Below are 17,440 nucleotides of genomic sequence, written 5' to 3' on the forward strand. Positions count from 1 at the left end.
CTCCACATCTTTGTCTGTCTCTTTTTTCCCCTTCTTTTGGCCATCCCCCAAGATCTTGCCCCTCTCCTCAAAATTAGTATCTGCCTCCTCCTCCTGAGAGCAACTAGCCATTTGTTTATATCCACCACGGGTTTTAGCAATTCTTCCTAACCTTCTTTTGCTCCCACTAATTTCCTCATCTGAATCCCCAATTTCCATCTCCGCCCTCTTATCCATTTTAATTCTTTTATTGGTGGTCGACTCCAAGGCGAAAGTTTTGTTCTTCCAACTCTTGATGTTGATTGGTTGATGCTTTTCCATTAAATAGATTTGGGCAAATGCATAAGTATTCCTAGAGTGAGTAAAACATTAAAAAAATATAATTTTGATTTATTATAATAGGAGACATATATATATATATACAAATAATATTGCACATTAAGGAAGGATTATCTCTCTTGGTGAAGAAGTACATTATAATAGACGAGGGATTGGTGCCTCTAGTGGGCACCTTGCTCACAAAAAGAATGAACAATTGTTGCCTCCAATAAGCTAGTGCCCACAAAATTGAGTGAAACATTGGTACTTATAATAGGTTGGAGTCAACAAAATTAATATATTCTTATGTATATGACCAAGTTTTGAAATTAATATTAAATTTTTAAAATGAAAAAATCATTATCATATCGTTGTACATGACCAAGTTTTAAAGTTAAGAGTAGATCTATAAAAAGTAAAAATCTTTTATCACATTGATCTACCCCATCCCCACGAGGACATGGCTATTCTCCCTACAAATTAAAAAATTAAAAACATTACGAATTCTTCTAAAAATTTCAGCATTTGATCTTCATGATCTGCATAGTTTGTAGTTGAAGATAACAAAAAAAAAATTATTAAAAAAACACTAGGCTATGGTGAATCTTTAAAAAAGAAAGTTTGACTTTCCATGTGCATCGTCATCTTGTTCTTTGTTACGGAATGTGTAAATTTTGCAATTAAATGACAATGACTGAGAGACATTAAGTTGCTTAACTATATCTTCATCCCCCGTGTTCAAGTATATCGCGTTTGTCTTCCATTCAGAAGGTTGGTTTTTTAAAAGCTAACTAAAAATGAGTATTATGTCCACCAAGCGGTATTGTTAGATGGTTGAAGGTGCACTTTAGAGAGTTAGATGGTTGAAGGCGCAATTTAGAGAGTTCTGGACCCGAAAATTCCGCGAGTCCACAAATCTTTGAATTCCATTTTGAATAAATCTTTGTGTGGTTTCTTCCAATGTGGGAATGTATATATATCCTGAATCTAGACTGTAAAAAATGTCACATCTACATATACTGCAGTGTCATGGTTGTAATCTTCGCATCAATAAGAGAGCCACACATAATTCTTGCGACTCATATAATGTTTGACTAATAGAGATGGTATTGTGGCCACATTTTTAACCAAGCAGAGATATCCTCCATATTTGTCAATTTTCGGATGCCTCCATAGAATCCATCCTGATCGTTGCCAGACTCAGAAGCCCTATTTCTTCTTATTTGAAATTTTCTCCACCTTGAACCAATTGCATACTGCCTGAATTCAAGCCAAATTGTTTCTGCATCATAGCCCAATAAGAAGTCAGATATCTGACACAACAATCCTTGAATGATTTTACTGGAGAGAAATACAGTGATTGAATGTAAGTAATTGAGCGTCTGGAAAGTAATTAAATGTCATGGTCAGAAGAATAATGTAAAAAAGTTAGTTTACGATGCCACAAAATACAGAAGAGTACCATCAAGATGGCAACTGCAGCTCTGATTTTCACTTCTACAATTATCTACATGGCCAACTAGTCCGTACCACCACCCTGCAAATAACATAAATATTCTGACTCAGAAAATTACATCAAAGCATCTACTTCTAACATGAAACTAATAGAAATGTTATAACTAGACAGAATACCAAATCAGTTCACTCTTGCATTTGGCTTTTCTAGTTACTTAAATATCAAATGTCATTCTAAAGGTTCTTTCTAAATTCAAATTTAATTCATGTACCCTATTGGTACATTTATAATAAATATTGCCATCTATTTCCAGACGAGAAAATTTTCGTATGATCCTACCGAAGTTTAAAAGAGTAAACTACCATAAGGAGAGTATCTATCCACTTTCCATTGTACTTCTATATGATCTCCAGGCCTCAGATCATCTGGAACATCTGGAGTATATAGCTCACTGGGAGAAATCATAACAGGTGGCTTCCTAATGCGCTCCCATGATATCCCATCCTCACTGACCAGCAAGCTTCCAGGGTGGGGCAAGTACCTATCGTCCATCACCAAGAAATCAATGAAATGTCTATCTGAAAGAACAAATGCTATACCTGCTATGGAAGGTACAAATAGTTTAGAAAAGTACAAAAGTTGTGAACTTTAAGATCCCATTCATAGAAGTCCAAAAACTATACTTATGTTTATAGAGCTTCTATTGTATTAAGAGAACAAAGTTACAAGGGTAAGACACTCAACTGTTGACCTATCTTCACCTGAGTAGAAGCTTGCAAAATTCAAAGAAATAAATGCAAGATATAAATGAATCATCTTCACGTTCATTGAATTAAGCTATTAACAGCCTTAAAGAATTCAATACGAAGAGAAAAATGTGAACTCAACAGGGTCAAGCCATGCAAGATTGTTATATTTCATGCCTGTGTCCTCTTGTTAGAGTTTATAATTGTCAATGTGTGGCATGCAAGAGAACCTATCCCCCCATCACTAATGTAACGCCCCTCCCCTCTTTGCAACTGATTAGATGGATAATTCACTATTTCTGAGTCACAATAGGTTAAGTGGGGTTAGGGGACTGTGTCCTCGTGGAGTTCGTATAGGATTTTCCAGAGTTGTCTAGTGGAGGTTTCTATTTTTAGCAAGGAGTTCTTTTGAGTACTTACTATTTATAGTAAGTTAGTGGACCACCAATTCTCCAGCAATACAGAGCTTCTATTTATATCTTTGGTGAGTCTAAAAGGTTAGAAGAAATAATTGATTAATTGGCTATATTACTCTTCTAAATATGGTTTTAAGTCTTTCAAAAAAAAGCACCCATGTCCTAGATAGACTAGAGAGCCATGTTTATTGTTGACATAAGTCTAATGTTGCCTTGGATAAATGAACACATTAGGGAGAAAAAAAATATACTTTTTAATGTTGAAAAGAATAAAGAGTTAGTGAACTACTAGTTGGGTTCACAATTCGCAAACATGTAACTTTAAAAAAAATAGGGGTAGCCATTACAGTGGTATCAAAGCACAATTAATCGTACCATCCAATCAACAGTGTATTTTCTATCAGTAATAGGGAGAGAAGAAATTAGGCAAAATTAAGGAAGAAAGAAGAGGAATTGTGGGATGGTGGCATTTGGATTTTGAGGAGCTGCATTCAATAAACCAATCATGGCAATCATAACAAGCCAGATATCTATAATGTCCCCTGTGACATCCCAAATTTTGCCCAAAATTTTAAATTTGATCATAACCGTTGGTTTAATGAATTATTTCTTTTCCTGATCATGTGAAACAAGTTAGTTAATTATATACGTTGTATCAATTGTTAACAGATTATTTCTTTTCCTGACCATGTGAAGTGAGTTAGTTAATTATTTACATTGTACCAACTGAAAAGGAATTACTTCTTCCATGATCATGTGAAATGAGTTAGTTATTATAGACATTGATGAAAATAGTCAAGCAACCTAAAATTGTCATTAGATGATTGAAAATCGTTTGATTGGAATTAACGATATATATATATATATAATTATTTTATTTTATTTTATTTTTGAATTAATGTCTTGGCAAGAATGTTTTGCTTGGGTGATTACAGAAAGAAGACTAAAGAGAGAGGAAGCATTGCTAAATGGGATCATCAGAAGGGGATGTTCGATTGGTTCAGTCATCAGGATCGACAGGTATGACCTAAAACTGCCTTGGAAAGGATACGAAGACTTGACCACAGGTTATGTTAAGGGACCGCATGAGCTATTAGGAAAATAATATAATAAAAACTTAAAATAATCTAAATTAAATATAGTTCATAACTTTAAAAATTTATTATTGAATTTTCTTATTTAATCATTATTATAAACCCTTAAATACGAACTCATATATATATAAAAATGAAGTGGCACCAATAAATTATAAATAAATAATCTAATGATGTCACCTCATCGATATGCATACATGAACATACAAAAAAGCCTATAATAATGATAAAATAAAAAATTTAATCTCTTCATTTTCTCCTCATTTATATTCCCGCTTTAATTCTTTTCAAATCGAAATTCTTGAAGCACCCGAACAGACTTCTTGAAAATGAATGGAAGATGAGGAGTCTCAACTTAGCTATTAAGGAGCCGTGATCGGAATTGGAGGCATATGCCTCCCACATCTACTGTTCACTCCATCATATACATTGTGCTGAACACTCCTTTTCCACCCAGTATCATACACTTCAAGCATTCAAATCCCTATAATACATCTATAATCATCTGTTGTTGACTCCATTACATTCTTTGTTGCCGAAGTGAAGCTGGAACCAAGCCCCAAACTTGCGAAAGATCAAGTTACAACCAAACTCACAAGTTATGAAAACTCTGATTATTCTTGTTTGATATTCCATGTTTAACCGTTGAGTAGTGTTGCAAGGGCAGATTAATAGATAGAAGCAATGATAAATATGAAACTGATTTATTTGAACTTAGCCGATAGTGAATAAAATGCATATATATTTCCCATCCTTTATTTCATTTCTTGTCTCTCATTCTGGTCCGACATATTCTCCTCAACCTGTTAAGACTGATTAGTAGAAATAATCCATTATGTTATCTGTTGATATCTAAGGTGTTTATGATACCAATCACTAAAATGATCTTGATCTTACACCAAATATACGGCCCATAGAAACTGAGATAATCATAAATCCATATGATTGCAATGCTTTTAATATATTATGAGGCATGAATTATGAATACTTGACACCGAGGAATTCACCTGGCAATGAAGCCATAATAATGGTGAAGAAGTGTGAAACCAAATCGGAATCATGAGGACACCAAGGAATTCACCCAACAGAGAGGCCAATGAATGGTGAAGAGGTGTAATTTAACCTGCAAATAAAATCAAAAAATCAAATTGGAACAAATAATTAAATAGCTCATGCATGTCCTGATAATCGAACCTGTTGTCAAGTTGAGTGGTGGAGATCGGGTTTACGAACCCAAATTGAAATCCTTGGCCAAGGTAGTTATAGGCATATGTGCCAATCATGAAATCTTTTTGTTTGTCCATAAGCTTCAGTTATTTAGGAATAACTAATGGGACACTCAAACCACCGGGTAGCTCAGATCGCTAGACTTAAGAACATCCCAAGCCCGATCCCAAGGTAGGGAGGGTTGTTCTATTAAGTTAGGATGTGTGGAGATAAGTATGGTCTGAGGTTAGGAGGTTAAGCTTATGTCAATGCTTCTCCTCTCACCATTGTCGAGGTTTGAACATCATGAAAAAGGGATATCTCCATTATTTTTGTATGTTTCTTTTGCACTTTTACCTTTAGATCCATAGAAGAATAAATATATAGTTTAAATTTCTAAAAGCATAAATTAAATGATTATATTAGTTGTTAAAGAAGATAGTTGTTACTTTACTTTCAGCTGAACATGTTATCAGTAGAAATGGTTAAAATGTTAGCCATGTAATCAATTATCTATTTCGTTATATCAATTGAATATAAACTACAAATAGAATAGAAAACAGTTACTTCTTTCTCGTTAGAGTTAGTTAATGGAAGTCATTGTTATGTGAAATGGAATCAATTATTTGTTAATTAGGTGTTTTAAATTGGATAGGAAAATTCGTTTGTTACATCCCCACTTTAGCAATTGACCAAGTGTGTGTGCGTTAGCCTAGTTCTACATGGTCCTAAGGGCTAACGAAGGGTTTTAAGGGATCTTAGAGTGTTTTGGCCTAGTCATCTCTAGTCTGGGCCAAAACAGAGTTGATTTACTCAATCTCAGGCATACGATTTTTAGTAAGTCAACAAGACACAGGGGAGGCTAATTTTGGTGATTGAATTTGATACTCCTTGGCAAGAGCTTTCCGACGAGCTATCACTCGTGTTGTTTGGAGTCCAATAGCTAATATATTATATGTTTGAAGTATTATTAAAGTAACATTCAATTTAGTTGTAAAATACTGAAGTGTTACTTTAATATTAAATTTTATGGGAATGTGTGCAAATCAAAAGGGTGCCTAAGGGAGACAAGTGATTATTTTAATATGTTTTATATTGCACGTCTTTTATCCCACATTGCTCATAAGAGTTGAATCAACCTTTGGAGAAAGAATAAAACAGAGTATTAGTGGCTTCACTCAGCAAGTTGAATACAAGAAGAAAATTGATGTTTGAGTTGCAGATCCATTCTTGGCATTAGAGGACGTCTATCCTCTCTTGTGGCATTCCCTTGGGGTTTGGCCTTTGAAATTCATTGCTATCAGCTTCATTAATAGGCAAATTGAGCGCATTTCCAACTATAGGCAGATTGGATGTTTGCTCATATCATTCCCGCTTCTTGTCCGATGCTTATGCCATTCTGAAGGGATGATTTTATGAGGATCTCAGACTGATTGAAGACAGATTATACTGCAACAACACTATAGTGCGGCAATAATCACATTATTGTAGCGCAACACTATTCACGTTACTGTAGCGTGACACTATTCACATCATTGTAGCACGGTACTATTCGTTACTGTAGTAGCAAGATGGGAAGTCATTACTGGAACATTATGTTATAATGTTGGATTAATTAGTGAGTTGAAAAGTCTACTATGCGTTTGATTTTATTAGTTTGAAAAATAATACTATTTTAGCAATAGTTCAATCTTCAGTTTTTATATTATTATAGATTCCTTGTTCATGTTATGTGATTTCAAATCTATGCAAAGACATGAAAACAAAAAAACATTTTACTTCCAAAGCCATAAAGGGGTTTAAACATTTAACGAAAAAATAAAGAGTTGGATACAAATTATTTGACTAAATTCCTATCAGTAGTTGGTTTAATTTTTGGGCATTTCTAGGGTGTCCATTACAATATCAATTAGAATAATCGAAAAACTTTGAAAGTATGGGTGAAAAAGGTGAAGGAAAAAATAGAGGATTGTAAAATGACTGAACGACCTTACTTTTGGAAGTCTTGGTTAGAAGCCAAGCACAAACCAACGAATGCATCGATCAATCAATTGATGTGATATCTCAAATGAGGTAGAATAACAGTGGTAACAATGGGGGAAATCAACAAGGAGCAGCAAGCCAATATTAGAGGGCAGTGGTAGCAAGACCTCTTATGCCAGTCTTTCTGTCATGTCCCCATTTTGGAGGCAATTTGATTTAATTAATTTAATTAATTAAGTTGTCCAAAATAATGAATATTTTAGGAGGATGACTAATTAGTTATTTTAATTAAATAAATAAGTGATATTAAGTTAATTATTTATAAAGTTATCAAATAAATAAATATTAAAAAGTAACTTTATATTTAATTAATTTAATAAAGTGACTTGAATTATAAAATATTTTTTATAAAGTCACTTAATTGATAAAATAGAATAATGTTCTAGAAGTTTCTGGAGAAAGTGGAGAAAAAGAATAAATAGGCACCCCGAGCTTCATTCTAATCATCCAGTTGTTTATTTCTCTCTTAACATCAAATTGTGATTCAGTCACATAGTCTATTCTGGAGCCAAGTGGTTTCAGATAGTCAATTTATCTTTGGGAACGAAAACTCCCTTGGATTAGCATAACTGAGGAAGTGAAATATCTTCTGAAGGGTTGCACATTTGAAGGTGATACTTCAGTCACTTTAGCTAGGGCATCATTGGGCCGAAGGCCATTTTCAGCATTTCAGCATTTCAGAAAGCAATTTTAGCAGGACCAAAATTATTGGAGGTCATTTCTAGTAGGTCTGAAATTATAAGAAGCCATTTTAAAGCAAAACCGAAAAAGCAGGCCGAAAAAGCAGTCCGAAAAAAGCAGGCCGAAAAAGCAGAACCGAAAAAAGCAGGCCAAAAAAGCAGTCCGAAAAAGAAGCTCCGAAAAAAGCAACCGAAAAAAGCAATTCGAAAAGCGGATCCGAAAAAGCAGTTCAGAAAAGCAGATCTAAAAAAAGCAGTTCAAAAAAGCAAGTGGAAAAAGCAAATCGAAAAAAAGCAAAGCAGAAGGGGCAGCATTGAAGAAAATTATTGCAGCCATCTACAATCACATTCTTCACTTCTCATTTGGCATATTTCCTAAGAAATGTAGGTTTTCAGCTGAGTACAAAATATAGCTTCAGCACTTCACTATTTTACATTGTACTTGTCTTTGTTTGCCATTTGGCATTATTGGTATCAAACGAAGGCTAGGATTTTGCAATTGAAAGAGCGTTGTAATTTTTACACTATCTATATTGCAACCCTAGAGTTGATGATCAGCTTATTAGTTTGCATTACAATTGTTTGACAAAATATCAATTGGCTGTAAGTTCTCTTTTTGGCATAAATAATGTTATAATTTTGCATACTAAGTGTTTATATTAATGACACTTGGTTGTAAGTGTATTAATGCCATCTTAGGTTGCATCCAAAGTATTTGTCATAATTACTAATTGCTGTAGCTGCATTTTGCAAGTAGTTAAGTCATATATTTGTATTGAATATTGTCAAAATTAGTTGCACATTCATGTTAGGTCATTGTTTAGACAATCTGGAGTCTTTTTTGTAAGCATTCTCTTTGATGCAAATCGAAACAAGAGTCATTGCAGCAATCTGAAAAGTTATATCCGTCATATGACACCTTGTATGCAAAGTGTTTGACAAAATTCTTCAAGCCTTCAATCAGCATTCTAAGGTCGGATTTGAGCAGGACCATTACAGTGGTATCAGAGCTTGCTTGCAAAGTGTTTGACGAAATGTCAAACCATTGAACTATAAAGATTTTTGGTGTTTGAAGAAGTTATAACCTGTTGGGGTTATTACAGTGGTATCAGAGCTATTGACCTGCCATCCTGTTGGGTAGATTGGACATTGAATCAGTTAGTTAATCATGTTTACTTTAAGTACCTAGAAGCAGTGGGACAAGGATATGAAGAAGCTTAAACAAAATTTGAAAAGGTTGGATGAAAGTCAGAAAAGGATGAATGAATTGATGGTTTCCATGTTTAAGAGGACTACATCACAAAACAAAGACAAAGAGGAACAAGAGGTCTCTACAAGTGAGGTATCTAGAAAACTCTACAAGGAGTTTGCAGCAATTGGTTACCAGCATATAGCCGAATCTAGGGAGGACAAAAATCAGACTAGCTTGGAGGAAGATGTTGGGCACACAATACTTCAGGAGGTAGTGGGAATGGATATTACACAGATTGATAGTAACAGTCAACTTGATACTCAAGTTGAGACAATTGTATACAGGTCGTCAGAGGGTGATGTCACAGGTACTCGGGATGGTTTAGTTCCAACAGGCAGTGACTACAATGTAGTGGGTTCAGATGATGATTATGAGGATGTTGTTGTGCATGATGGTGAGATACTTGGTAGAGATGAGCAGACATTGAGCATTCATGAATTTGCTGAGAGAGAGTACCAGGCACAGATAGATGCTTCATCAAACAAGGTTGAGGCTGGTAGTACTTCACATGATTTGTCCAGCCAACTGAAGGTGAGCAAAGATAGTATTATGACTTCATTATCTCATCATGACAGGATGCGGGATATGATAGAGGATCACATTCGGATGATTCAGTTACAGGGTAGACATAAGGGAGTTCAGGCAAAGTTTTCTTGTGTTGACTTACAGGCGATTAGGGAAGGAATGGGAACGATGAAGTTGAGTTATTTACATCTTCTATCAGATCGTGACCATCTTCTTAGCCTTGTCAGAGACTATTCAGATGCCTTGAGGAGGAAGGAGGAGGAAGTTGACAGGCTTTCTCGCAAGCTTGAGGACACTCGAGCTTCTTTGGTGAATACTCCATTGGCATTACAGGACTGGGAGAGACATGGGGATAAGCATGGCATGGAGTTGAGTTTAGTTCCATCTTGCACTCTTGATACTCAACTTTTTGCGGCACGTAAATCATATGTGGTCGTTGATAATGTTGTGAGTTCATCTTGCATCCACATCCAGGACACAGGGACAATGTCAGACAGGTATGTGGAGTTAGTTGGTATTGGTCATATTACTCAAGTGAGGAGTAAGCTTGAGTTACTAGCTGATTCTAGTTTACGGATATGGACTCGAGATTGTTATATTGGCGTTTGGGATTCAGTTGACTAGAGATCTTTATCACTTTTTGGTAGCAGTGATTGTTTGGGTGCTATCATGGATTTGATTGGCAGATTGCATGGTGTTGTCTTTTCTTGTGCCGGCAGCTTGTCTGATGTTGGTATTAGTTTTTATACACCGGTGTTGGGCTTTGTTCATATATCCAGTCAACCATTATTGTTGGAATGTGTTGATGATCTTTCATATTTGGCAGTGTGTACAGATGAGTCTCAGGATCATATTGGCATTGATGACATCCAGGAGGATGCAGTGGGAAATTTTGAAGACTTAGTTTCCTTGGCAATTTCTTTTGGTACAGAGGAGTTGGATAGCGGTGCTACAGTTTTTGATACTCTGTATGTTGACATGAGCTTTGGAGTTGATTCGCAGGATATGGTTGGTAATACTCTAGAGACCAATAACTTTGAGATACTCCTTTAGACAGTGCGTCAGAGGAGGTTTATAGGAGACAGTCTAGCCAGTGCCGTCATGTGTCTAGTTAGTTGGGAGTTAGTTGGGAGTTAGTGAGCGAGACATTGCTATCGCTTGCCAGCATTTTGATGCTACTCGTCAGTTGTTAGCAGTTTATGGATGGGGTTCTCCTACTAGTGATGAGCAGGGAGGCAATTATCTTTCCTTGACAGAGTTCCACTCTTTATGGGAGGCTATCTGGATTCTAAGACAAAATTATATGCAGTTGGTAGCCGACAGAGATTATCTTATGGAGTGGGGGAGTACAGCATACAATGCATTATTGGCCAAGGAAGATAAGGTGAGTGAGCTTACTCAACAACTCGAGGTGACTTCTGAGATTCTTGAGAATACACAGTTGGCTTTCGAGGAGTCACAATTTCATTTGGCTAAGGTGACCGTGGAGTTAGAGCGACTGCAGTCTTTACTAGATTCTGTACAGTCACAAGCTGTGGTGTCTGGTGATCCGAGGATGTCTATGGTCAAGATTGTCAGAGACAGTGGAGATGGGGATGCATCCATCCTTGATACTAACATTGGCATATCGGGCTCAGTTGAGTTGGGTGCTGCAGCAAATTGTTGTGGTATGCCTGATATGGTGGTGGCCTCTAGTACTGATGGCACAGAGACTAGAGATGTTGTATCAAAGATCATGTGTGATGTTGGTGAGCCGGTAGTTGGCATGGTTCCTGCTAGTAATACTACTCCCTTGGTGATGTCTTCGGAGGTAGTAGTCAGTTCTAACATGGTTAATGATCGATTGCAGTTAGTTTCATCTGGATTGCAGTCTGAGCCACTGACTGAGATTGGCGCATTCTATCGGCATTACACTATGAGGTATGCTCATCAATTTACCTTTGATGACCATGTTGATGAAATGATGATATAAAGATGTAGTTTGGTTCATAGTGCTCGTCATCAGTTATGGGACGGTTTGATGCCTCGGGATGAGAGTTGTGATGGGCATGACATGGCGATAGGTTCTGCGATTGACAGCTTCATAATACATGACTTAGAGCAGGAGTTTGGGAGTGATGCTTCAGCGGTTGTTGTTATTGATTCTACTCCTTTGGCTATGACATCTCCTGACTTAGCTGGTGATCAGTCACAGTGGGTTGTATCACTTGTTCATGGTGAGCTGTTGACTAAGGTTGGTTCTTTTTATCAGCATTATACTGCAGGGTATGTACATCAGTTAGTATTTGATCCTTGTGTTGAGGAGTTGATGGCAGGAAAATTTGGTTTGGGTTCCATTTCTTGCTGTTTATCTTGTGATGTCTTTTCACCATCAGCAGTGCATGGGAGTTATGGTTATGAGACAGTGGCAAGTGATCTGCCGAGTTGTGTTGACTGCAGGAGTTGTACAGTGTGTGGATTCTCCATACTTGGTACAGTTTCATTCGGGAGCATCCACCATTGTTGCAGAGTTGGATTGTACATTCTGTATAGGCCAGTGGGATGCGTTGATGGTATTTATTGTGTTGGCAGCTTGATTTGTCCACTTTACTTGGGTTCTGATATTCTAATAGTTTGTGTCTCGTGGGTTTTTGACTGTGGTAGTTGTGATTTTGAAGTTTGGTTGAGCTGTAATTGTCAGTTTGACTATCAATTCCTCTTGGTTATATTGCAGAGGATATTGCAGGAGCCTCTGTTAATTGATAGTAGAATAGTTCATGACTACATTTGGGATCCAGGCGGATTGATTGGTTTATTGTTCAGCCATTGCTTGGGGACAAGCAATTTCAGGAAGGGCGGACTGTCATGTCCCCATTTTGGAGGCAATTTGATTTAATTAATTTAATTAATTAAGTTGTCCAAAATAATGAATATTTTATGAGGATGACTAATTAATTATTTTAATTAAATAAATAAGTGATATTAAGTTAATTATTTATAAAGTTATCAAATAAATAAATATTAAAAGGTAACTTTAAATTTAATTAATTTAATAAAGTGACTTGAATTATAAAATATTTTTTATAAAGTCACTTAATAGATAAAATAAAATAATGTTCTAGAAGTTTCTAGAGAAAGTGGAGAAAAAGAATAAATAGGCACCCCGGGCTTCATTCTAATCATCCAGTTGTTTATTTCTCTCTTAACATCAAATTGTGATTCAGTCACATAGTCTATTCTGGAGCCAAGTGGTTTCAGATAGTCAATTGATCTTTGGGAACGAAAACTCCCTTGGATTAGCATAACTGAAGAAGTGAAATATATTCTGAAGGGTTGCACATTTGTAGGTGATACTTCAGTCACTTCAGCTAGGGCATCATTGGGCCTAAGGCCATTTTCAGTATTTCAGCATTTCAGAAGGCAATTTTAGCAAGGCCGAAATTATTGGAGGTCATTTCTAGCAGGTCTGAAATTATAGGAAGCCATTTTAAAGCAGAACCGAAAAAGCAGGCCGAAAAAGCAGTCCGAAAAAAGCAAGCTGAAAAAGAAAAACCGAAAAAAGCAAGCCAAAAAAGCAGTCTGAAAAAGAGGCTCCGAAAAAAGCAACCGAAAAAAGCAGTTCGAAAAGCGGATCCGAAAAAACAGTTCAATAAAGCAAATCTGAAAAAAGCAGTTCGAAAAAGCAAATCCGAAAAAAGCAAGTGGAAAAAGCAGATCGAAAAAAAGCAAAGCAAAAGGGGCAGCATTGAAGAAAATTATTGCAGCCATCTACAATCACGTTCTTCACTTCTCATTTGGCATATTTCCTGAGAAATGTAGGTTTTCAGCTGAGTACAAAATATAGTTTCAGCACTTCACTATTTTACATTGTACTTGTCTTTGTTTGCCATTTGCCATTATTGGTATCAAAGGAAGGCTAGGATTTTACACTGTCTATATTGCAACCCTAGAGTTGATGATCAGCTTATTAGTTTGCATTACAATTGTTTGACAAAATATCAATTGGCTGTAAGTTCTCTTTTTGGCATAAATAATGTTATAATTTTGCATACTAAGTGTTTATATTAATGACACTTGGTTGTAAGTGCATTAATGCCATCTTAGGTTGCATCCAAAGTATTTGTCATAATTACTAGTTGTTGTAGCTGCATTTTGCAAGTAGTTAAATCACATATTTGTATTGAATATTGTCAAAATTAGTTGCACATTCATGTTAGGTCATTGTTTAGACAATCTGGAGTCTTTTTTGTAAGCATTCTCTTTGATGCAAATCGAAACAAGAGTCATTGCAGCAATCTGAAAAGTTATATCCGTCATATGACACCTTGTATGCAAAGTGTTTGACAAAATTCTTCAAGCCTTCAATCAGCATTCTAAGGTCGGATTTGAGCAGGACCATTACAGTGGTATCAGAGCTTGCTTGCAAAGTGTTTGACGAAATGTCAAACCACTGAACTATAAAGATTTTTGGTGTTTGAAGAAGTTATAACCTATTGGGGTTATTACACTTTCTGCCAACAAAGCTGCCTCCTTTGGCCAATCAACCTAATCTGCTAGACTTACATGATGAATTCAGACAGAATTAGTATGATGCAAAACCTGATTTTCACCATGATTTACCTCTGTGTGAGTGCATAGTCTATGGATGAAATACATAACTTTCAAAGGAAATAGAGAGTGATGCAATGAATTATGCAAGAAGGTGGGAAAACTTTCACTCCCTTCTTTTGATGGTTTGGGTAAAACTACAGCTAGAGCATGGGTGCAAAAATTAGATACTTACCTCCACCTTAATCCTATCCTGGAAGAAGAGTCCTTTAAATATGCTTCTACACATTTGGAAGGTGTTGTCCATGAGTGTTGGCATCATGGCATGATCACTATGGAACATGATCAGATCACATCCTATGCAGAGTTTATTGAGAGGCTAATTAAAAGGTTTGACAAGAAATGCCCGAAACTAAATTTTAAAGAACTAACATAGCTAAAACTGTGGGGAACAGTCGATGCTGTGGCAGAGTGTCAGCATTTATCAGTCTTGGTGACAGATATTTCTCAAAAGAAAGCAGTTGTCCTTTTTATAGATGTACTGATTGAACCATTGAAGGCATGGCTAAAAGCATCCAACCCATAAACTTTACAAGAATCCATTAAGAAAGCAAGATGTATGAAGCCATCAAACTCCAAGAATAAATTTCACTCCAAGGGATTTATGCATAAGGAAAAAGGCATAAAAGATTTTGTACAAGAAACTAAACTGCCAAAGAAAGTAGTCACTAGACTTGATAGTGAGACACTCAATGACCTAAGGAAGAAAAATTATGCTTTACCTGCAGAGAGGCTTGGGTTCCAGGACATAAATGTGCAATTAAGGGCAAGGCACAAATGAATAGAATATTATTCAGCAGAGGAAACAACATCAGACAAATCAGACCAGCAATCTGATTCAGACGAGAAAGGGGAAGAAAAATCATCAAAAGAGTTTGAAAGAAGAACATAAGGAGAAGGCCATAGCCAACTCTCTAGTGTACAAGGGGTGATTACCTTAAATGTGAGAGGTGTTATACAGAGGCAGCAAGTGGTAGCCTTAATTGATACAGGTGCAATACACAACTTTATTGATGAGAGGTTAATGAGGAGAGGACTTCACACAAAAGAGCATGGTGGCTTTAAGGTAATGATTGGAGATGGACGTAAACTTTCTTGCACATGCAAAATTCCAAACCTGACTATGCAAATTGGTGATTATAAGTTGAAAGATGAGTTCTATGTAGTTGATATGTGAAGTAATGATGAGATACTTGGCATGACCTGGATGAAGTCACTTGTTTTGTTCTCATTTAACCTTGAAAGACTAGAGATGAAATTAAGGATCAGCGGAAGAAGGTAATACTCAGAAGTTTATCACATGATGAGCTTAGAGTAGAATCATTCAAGAGGATAGAGAGGTTTTTTAGACATGATCAAATAGACTGGGCAGCAGTGTGTCATCATGCCCACAATTACAAGAGGATAAAAGGTCATATCCAGATATAGGCACTAATCACTAACACAACAGGGTCTTCAAAAGCATTCCTCTAGTTAGGCCTCTAGATAGATGCATTGAGCATGTTACTGAGTTAGAAGAGAGAGAAAACTTGTTACAACTACTCCATACCAGCACCCTAAGAGACAGACGAAATTGAGTAGGCTATTAAGGAGCTCCTAGAGATGGGACATGTGAAGCCGGGCAAGAACTCTTTTGCTATTGTTTTTGTGTTAGTGAAGAAAAAATATGGAACAATGTGCATGTGTATTGATTAAAGAGCATTGACCAAGAAAACTATTAAGAATAGGTAACTGATTCTGTGCATAAATGAGTTTATATGAGTTGCATGGGACAATCTATCTTTTCTAAAATAGACTTGAAATCCAGCTATCACTGAATCAAGGCCATGGAGGACACAGAAAACATAGTATTCAAATGTCACTTTGGCCACTTTGAACTTCTTCTCATGCATTTTGGTTTGACAAATGCACCAACTATTTTTCAATCTTGCATGAACAAGGTGTTTAGAAATCAGTTGCAGAAGTTTGTGTTGATTTTCTTTGATGATATACTTATTTATAGCAGTTATGGGAAGAGCACTTGAGGCATCTGGACGATGTGTTCAAGATTTTCCGACAATGAGTCCTTGTTTGTGCTAGAGTCAAAAGTGTGAGTTTGGAATGACTGAATTATTATATCTTCGGCACATCATGAATGCTTGGAGCTTGTGTAGATCCTACGAAAATTAAAGTTGTACTTGATTGGCCTCCACCTACCAACCTCATTCAGCTAAAGGAGTTCTTTGGTTTGTGTGGTTTCTATAGGAGATTTGTAAAAGGATTTACATAGGTGGTTGTTCCATTACAGATTTGCATAAAAAGGGAGCTTTCTCACAGTTCAAAATAGCACAACAAATCTTTGATCAATTCAAGCAATTGATCAACACATGCCTTGTTTTAGCCATTTCAGATTTCTGTAAACCATTTGAATTAGAATGTGATGCATCAGGTGAAGGAATTGGAGCTGTCCTAACGTAAAGCAAACTCAATTGGCTCTGAAACTAGGAAGTTAAGAGGAGCTAAAAAGGGGTATTCCATTTATGACAGAGATCTTAGCACTAATGCATGCCTTGAACAAGCTCAGTTAGTATCTTGTTGGTAAAAGGTTTGTAATCTCCCCATGCGCGGCCCCTTGAATCCCCTCGCAAGTGAACAGTTAGCAACAACTCTGGCTCCTCTAGTTCCAGAACAAAAGAGCAAACTAAAAAGAGGACGGCAACAAACCCATATCAGATCCCAGGGGCATTTCCAAACTTTACCAAGGAGGATTCAGACAAAGGGTTTAAGTGTTCAGTTTTCTTTTATCTCTACATATTTGTAAATGTCAAAAATTCAAAGTTTAGGCTTGTTAGGGTAGTGCTGCATTTTGGTGCTTGAGAGCTTGAATGTATATATGGTGGGGCAACACCGATGGGGAGTACATTGTTTTTGGGTAGTTGCTTGACGGTCTACTTTGATCAAGCCAAAAGAGGGGCTGGTCAATTTTGAGTGTATAAACATCATTACATTCTGACATTTTAATATACTATTATGTTGTTACCGATCAAAAAAAGAGTTTGTAATCGTAGTTACACAGCCTATGACTTTGACACATAGTTACACAACCCTAGGGGATGGGGGGAAATGTTTACAGGCAAGGGGGGCAAAGGGGCCTCAATT

The 17,440-nt window shown here is 36.4% G+C and overlaps 1 protein-coding gene across 2 annotated transcripts in view; it reads right to left on the reverse strand.

The window, feature by feature from the left end:
• Positions 1 to 1,172: 1,172 nt before the first annotated feature.
• LOC149528653 (F-box protein At2g26850-like) overlaps positions 1,173 to 17,440 on the reverse strand; it is a 114,352-nt gene continuing 98,084 nt past the window's right edge. For both annotated transcript variants that reach the window (XM_089808664.1, XM_089808663.1), the window contains exons 4-6: positions 2,116 to 2,294; positions 1,760 to 1,834; positions 1,173 to 1,579 (exon numbers count right to left, since the gene is read on the reverse strand). In XM_089808664.1, the coding sequence (XP_089664790.1) occupies positions 1,392 to 1,579; positions 1,760 to 1,834; positions 2,116 to 2,294 (442 nt within the window). In that variant the 3' untranslated portion in view covers positions 1,173 to 1,391. The remainder of the gene's footprint in view (positions 1,580 to 1,759; positions 1,835 to 2,115; positions 2,295 to 17,440) is intronic.

The sequence above is a fragment of the Cupressus sempervirens genome, chromosome 11, assembly GCF_028749045.1.
Source record: "Cupressus sempervirens isolate cs-2001-9-10 chromosome 11, ASM2874904v1, whole genome shotgun sequence".
NCBI classification, from domain to species: domain Eukaryota; kingdom Viridiplantae; phylum Streptophyta; class Pinopsida; order Cupressales; family Cupressaceae; genus Cupressus; species Cupressus sempervirens.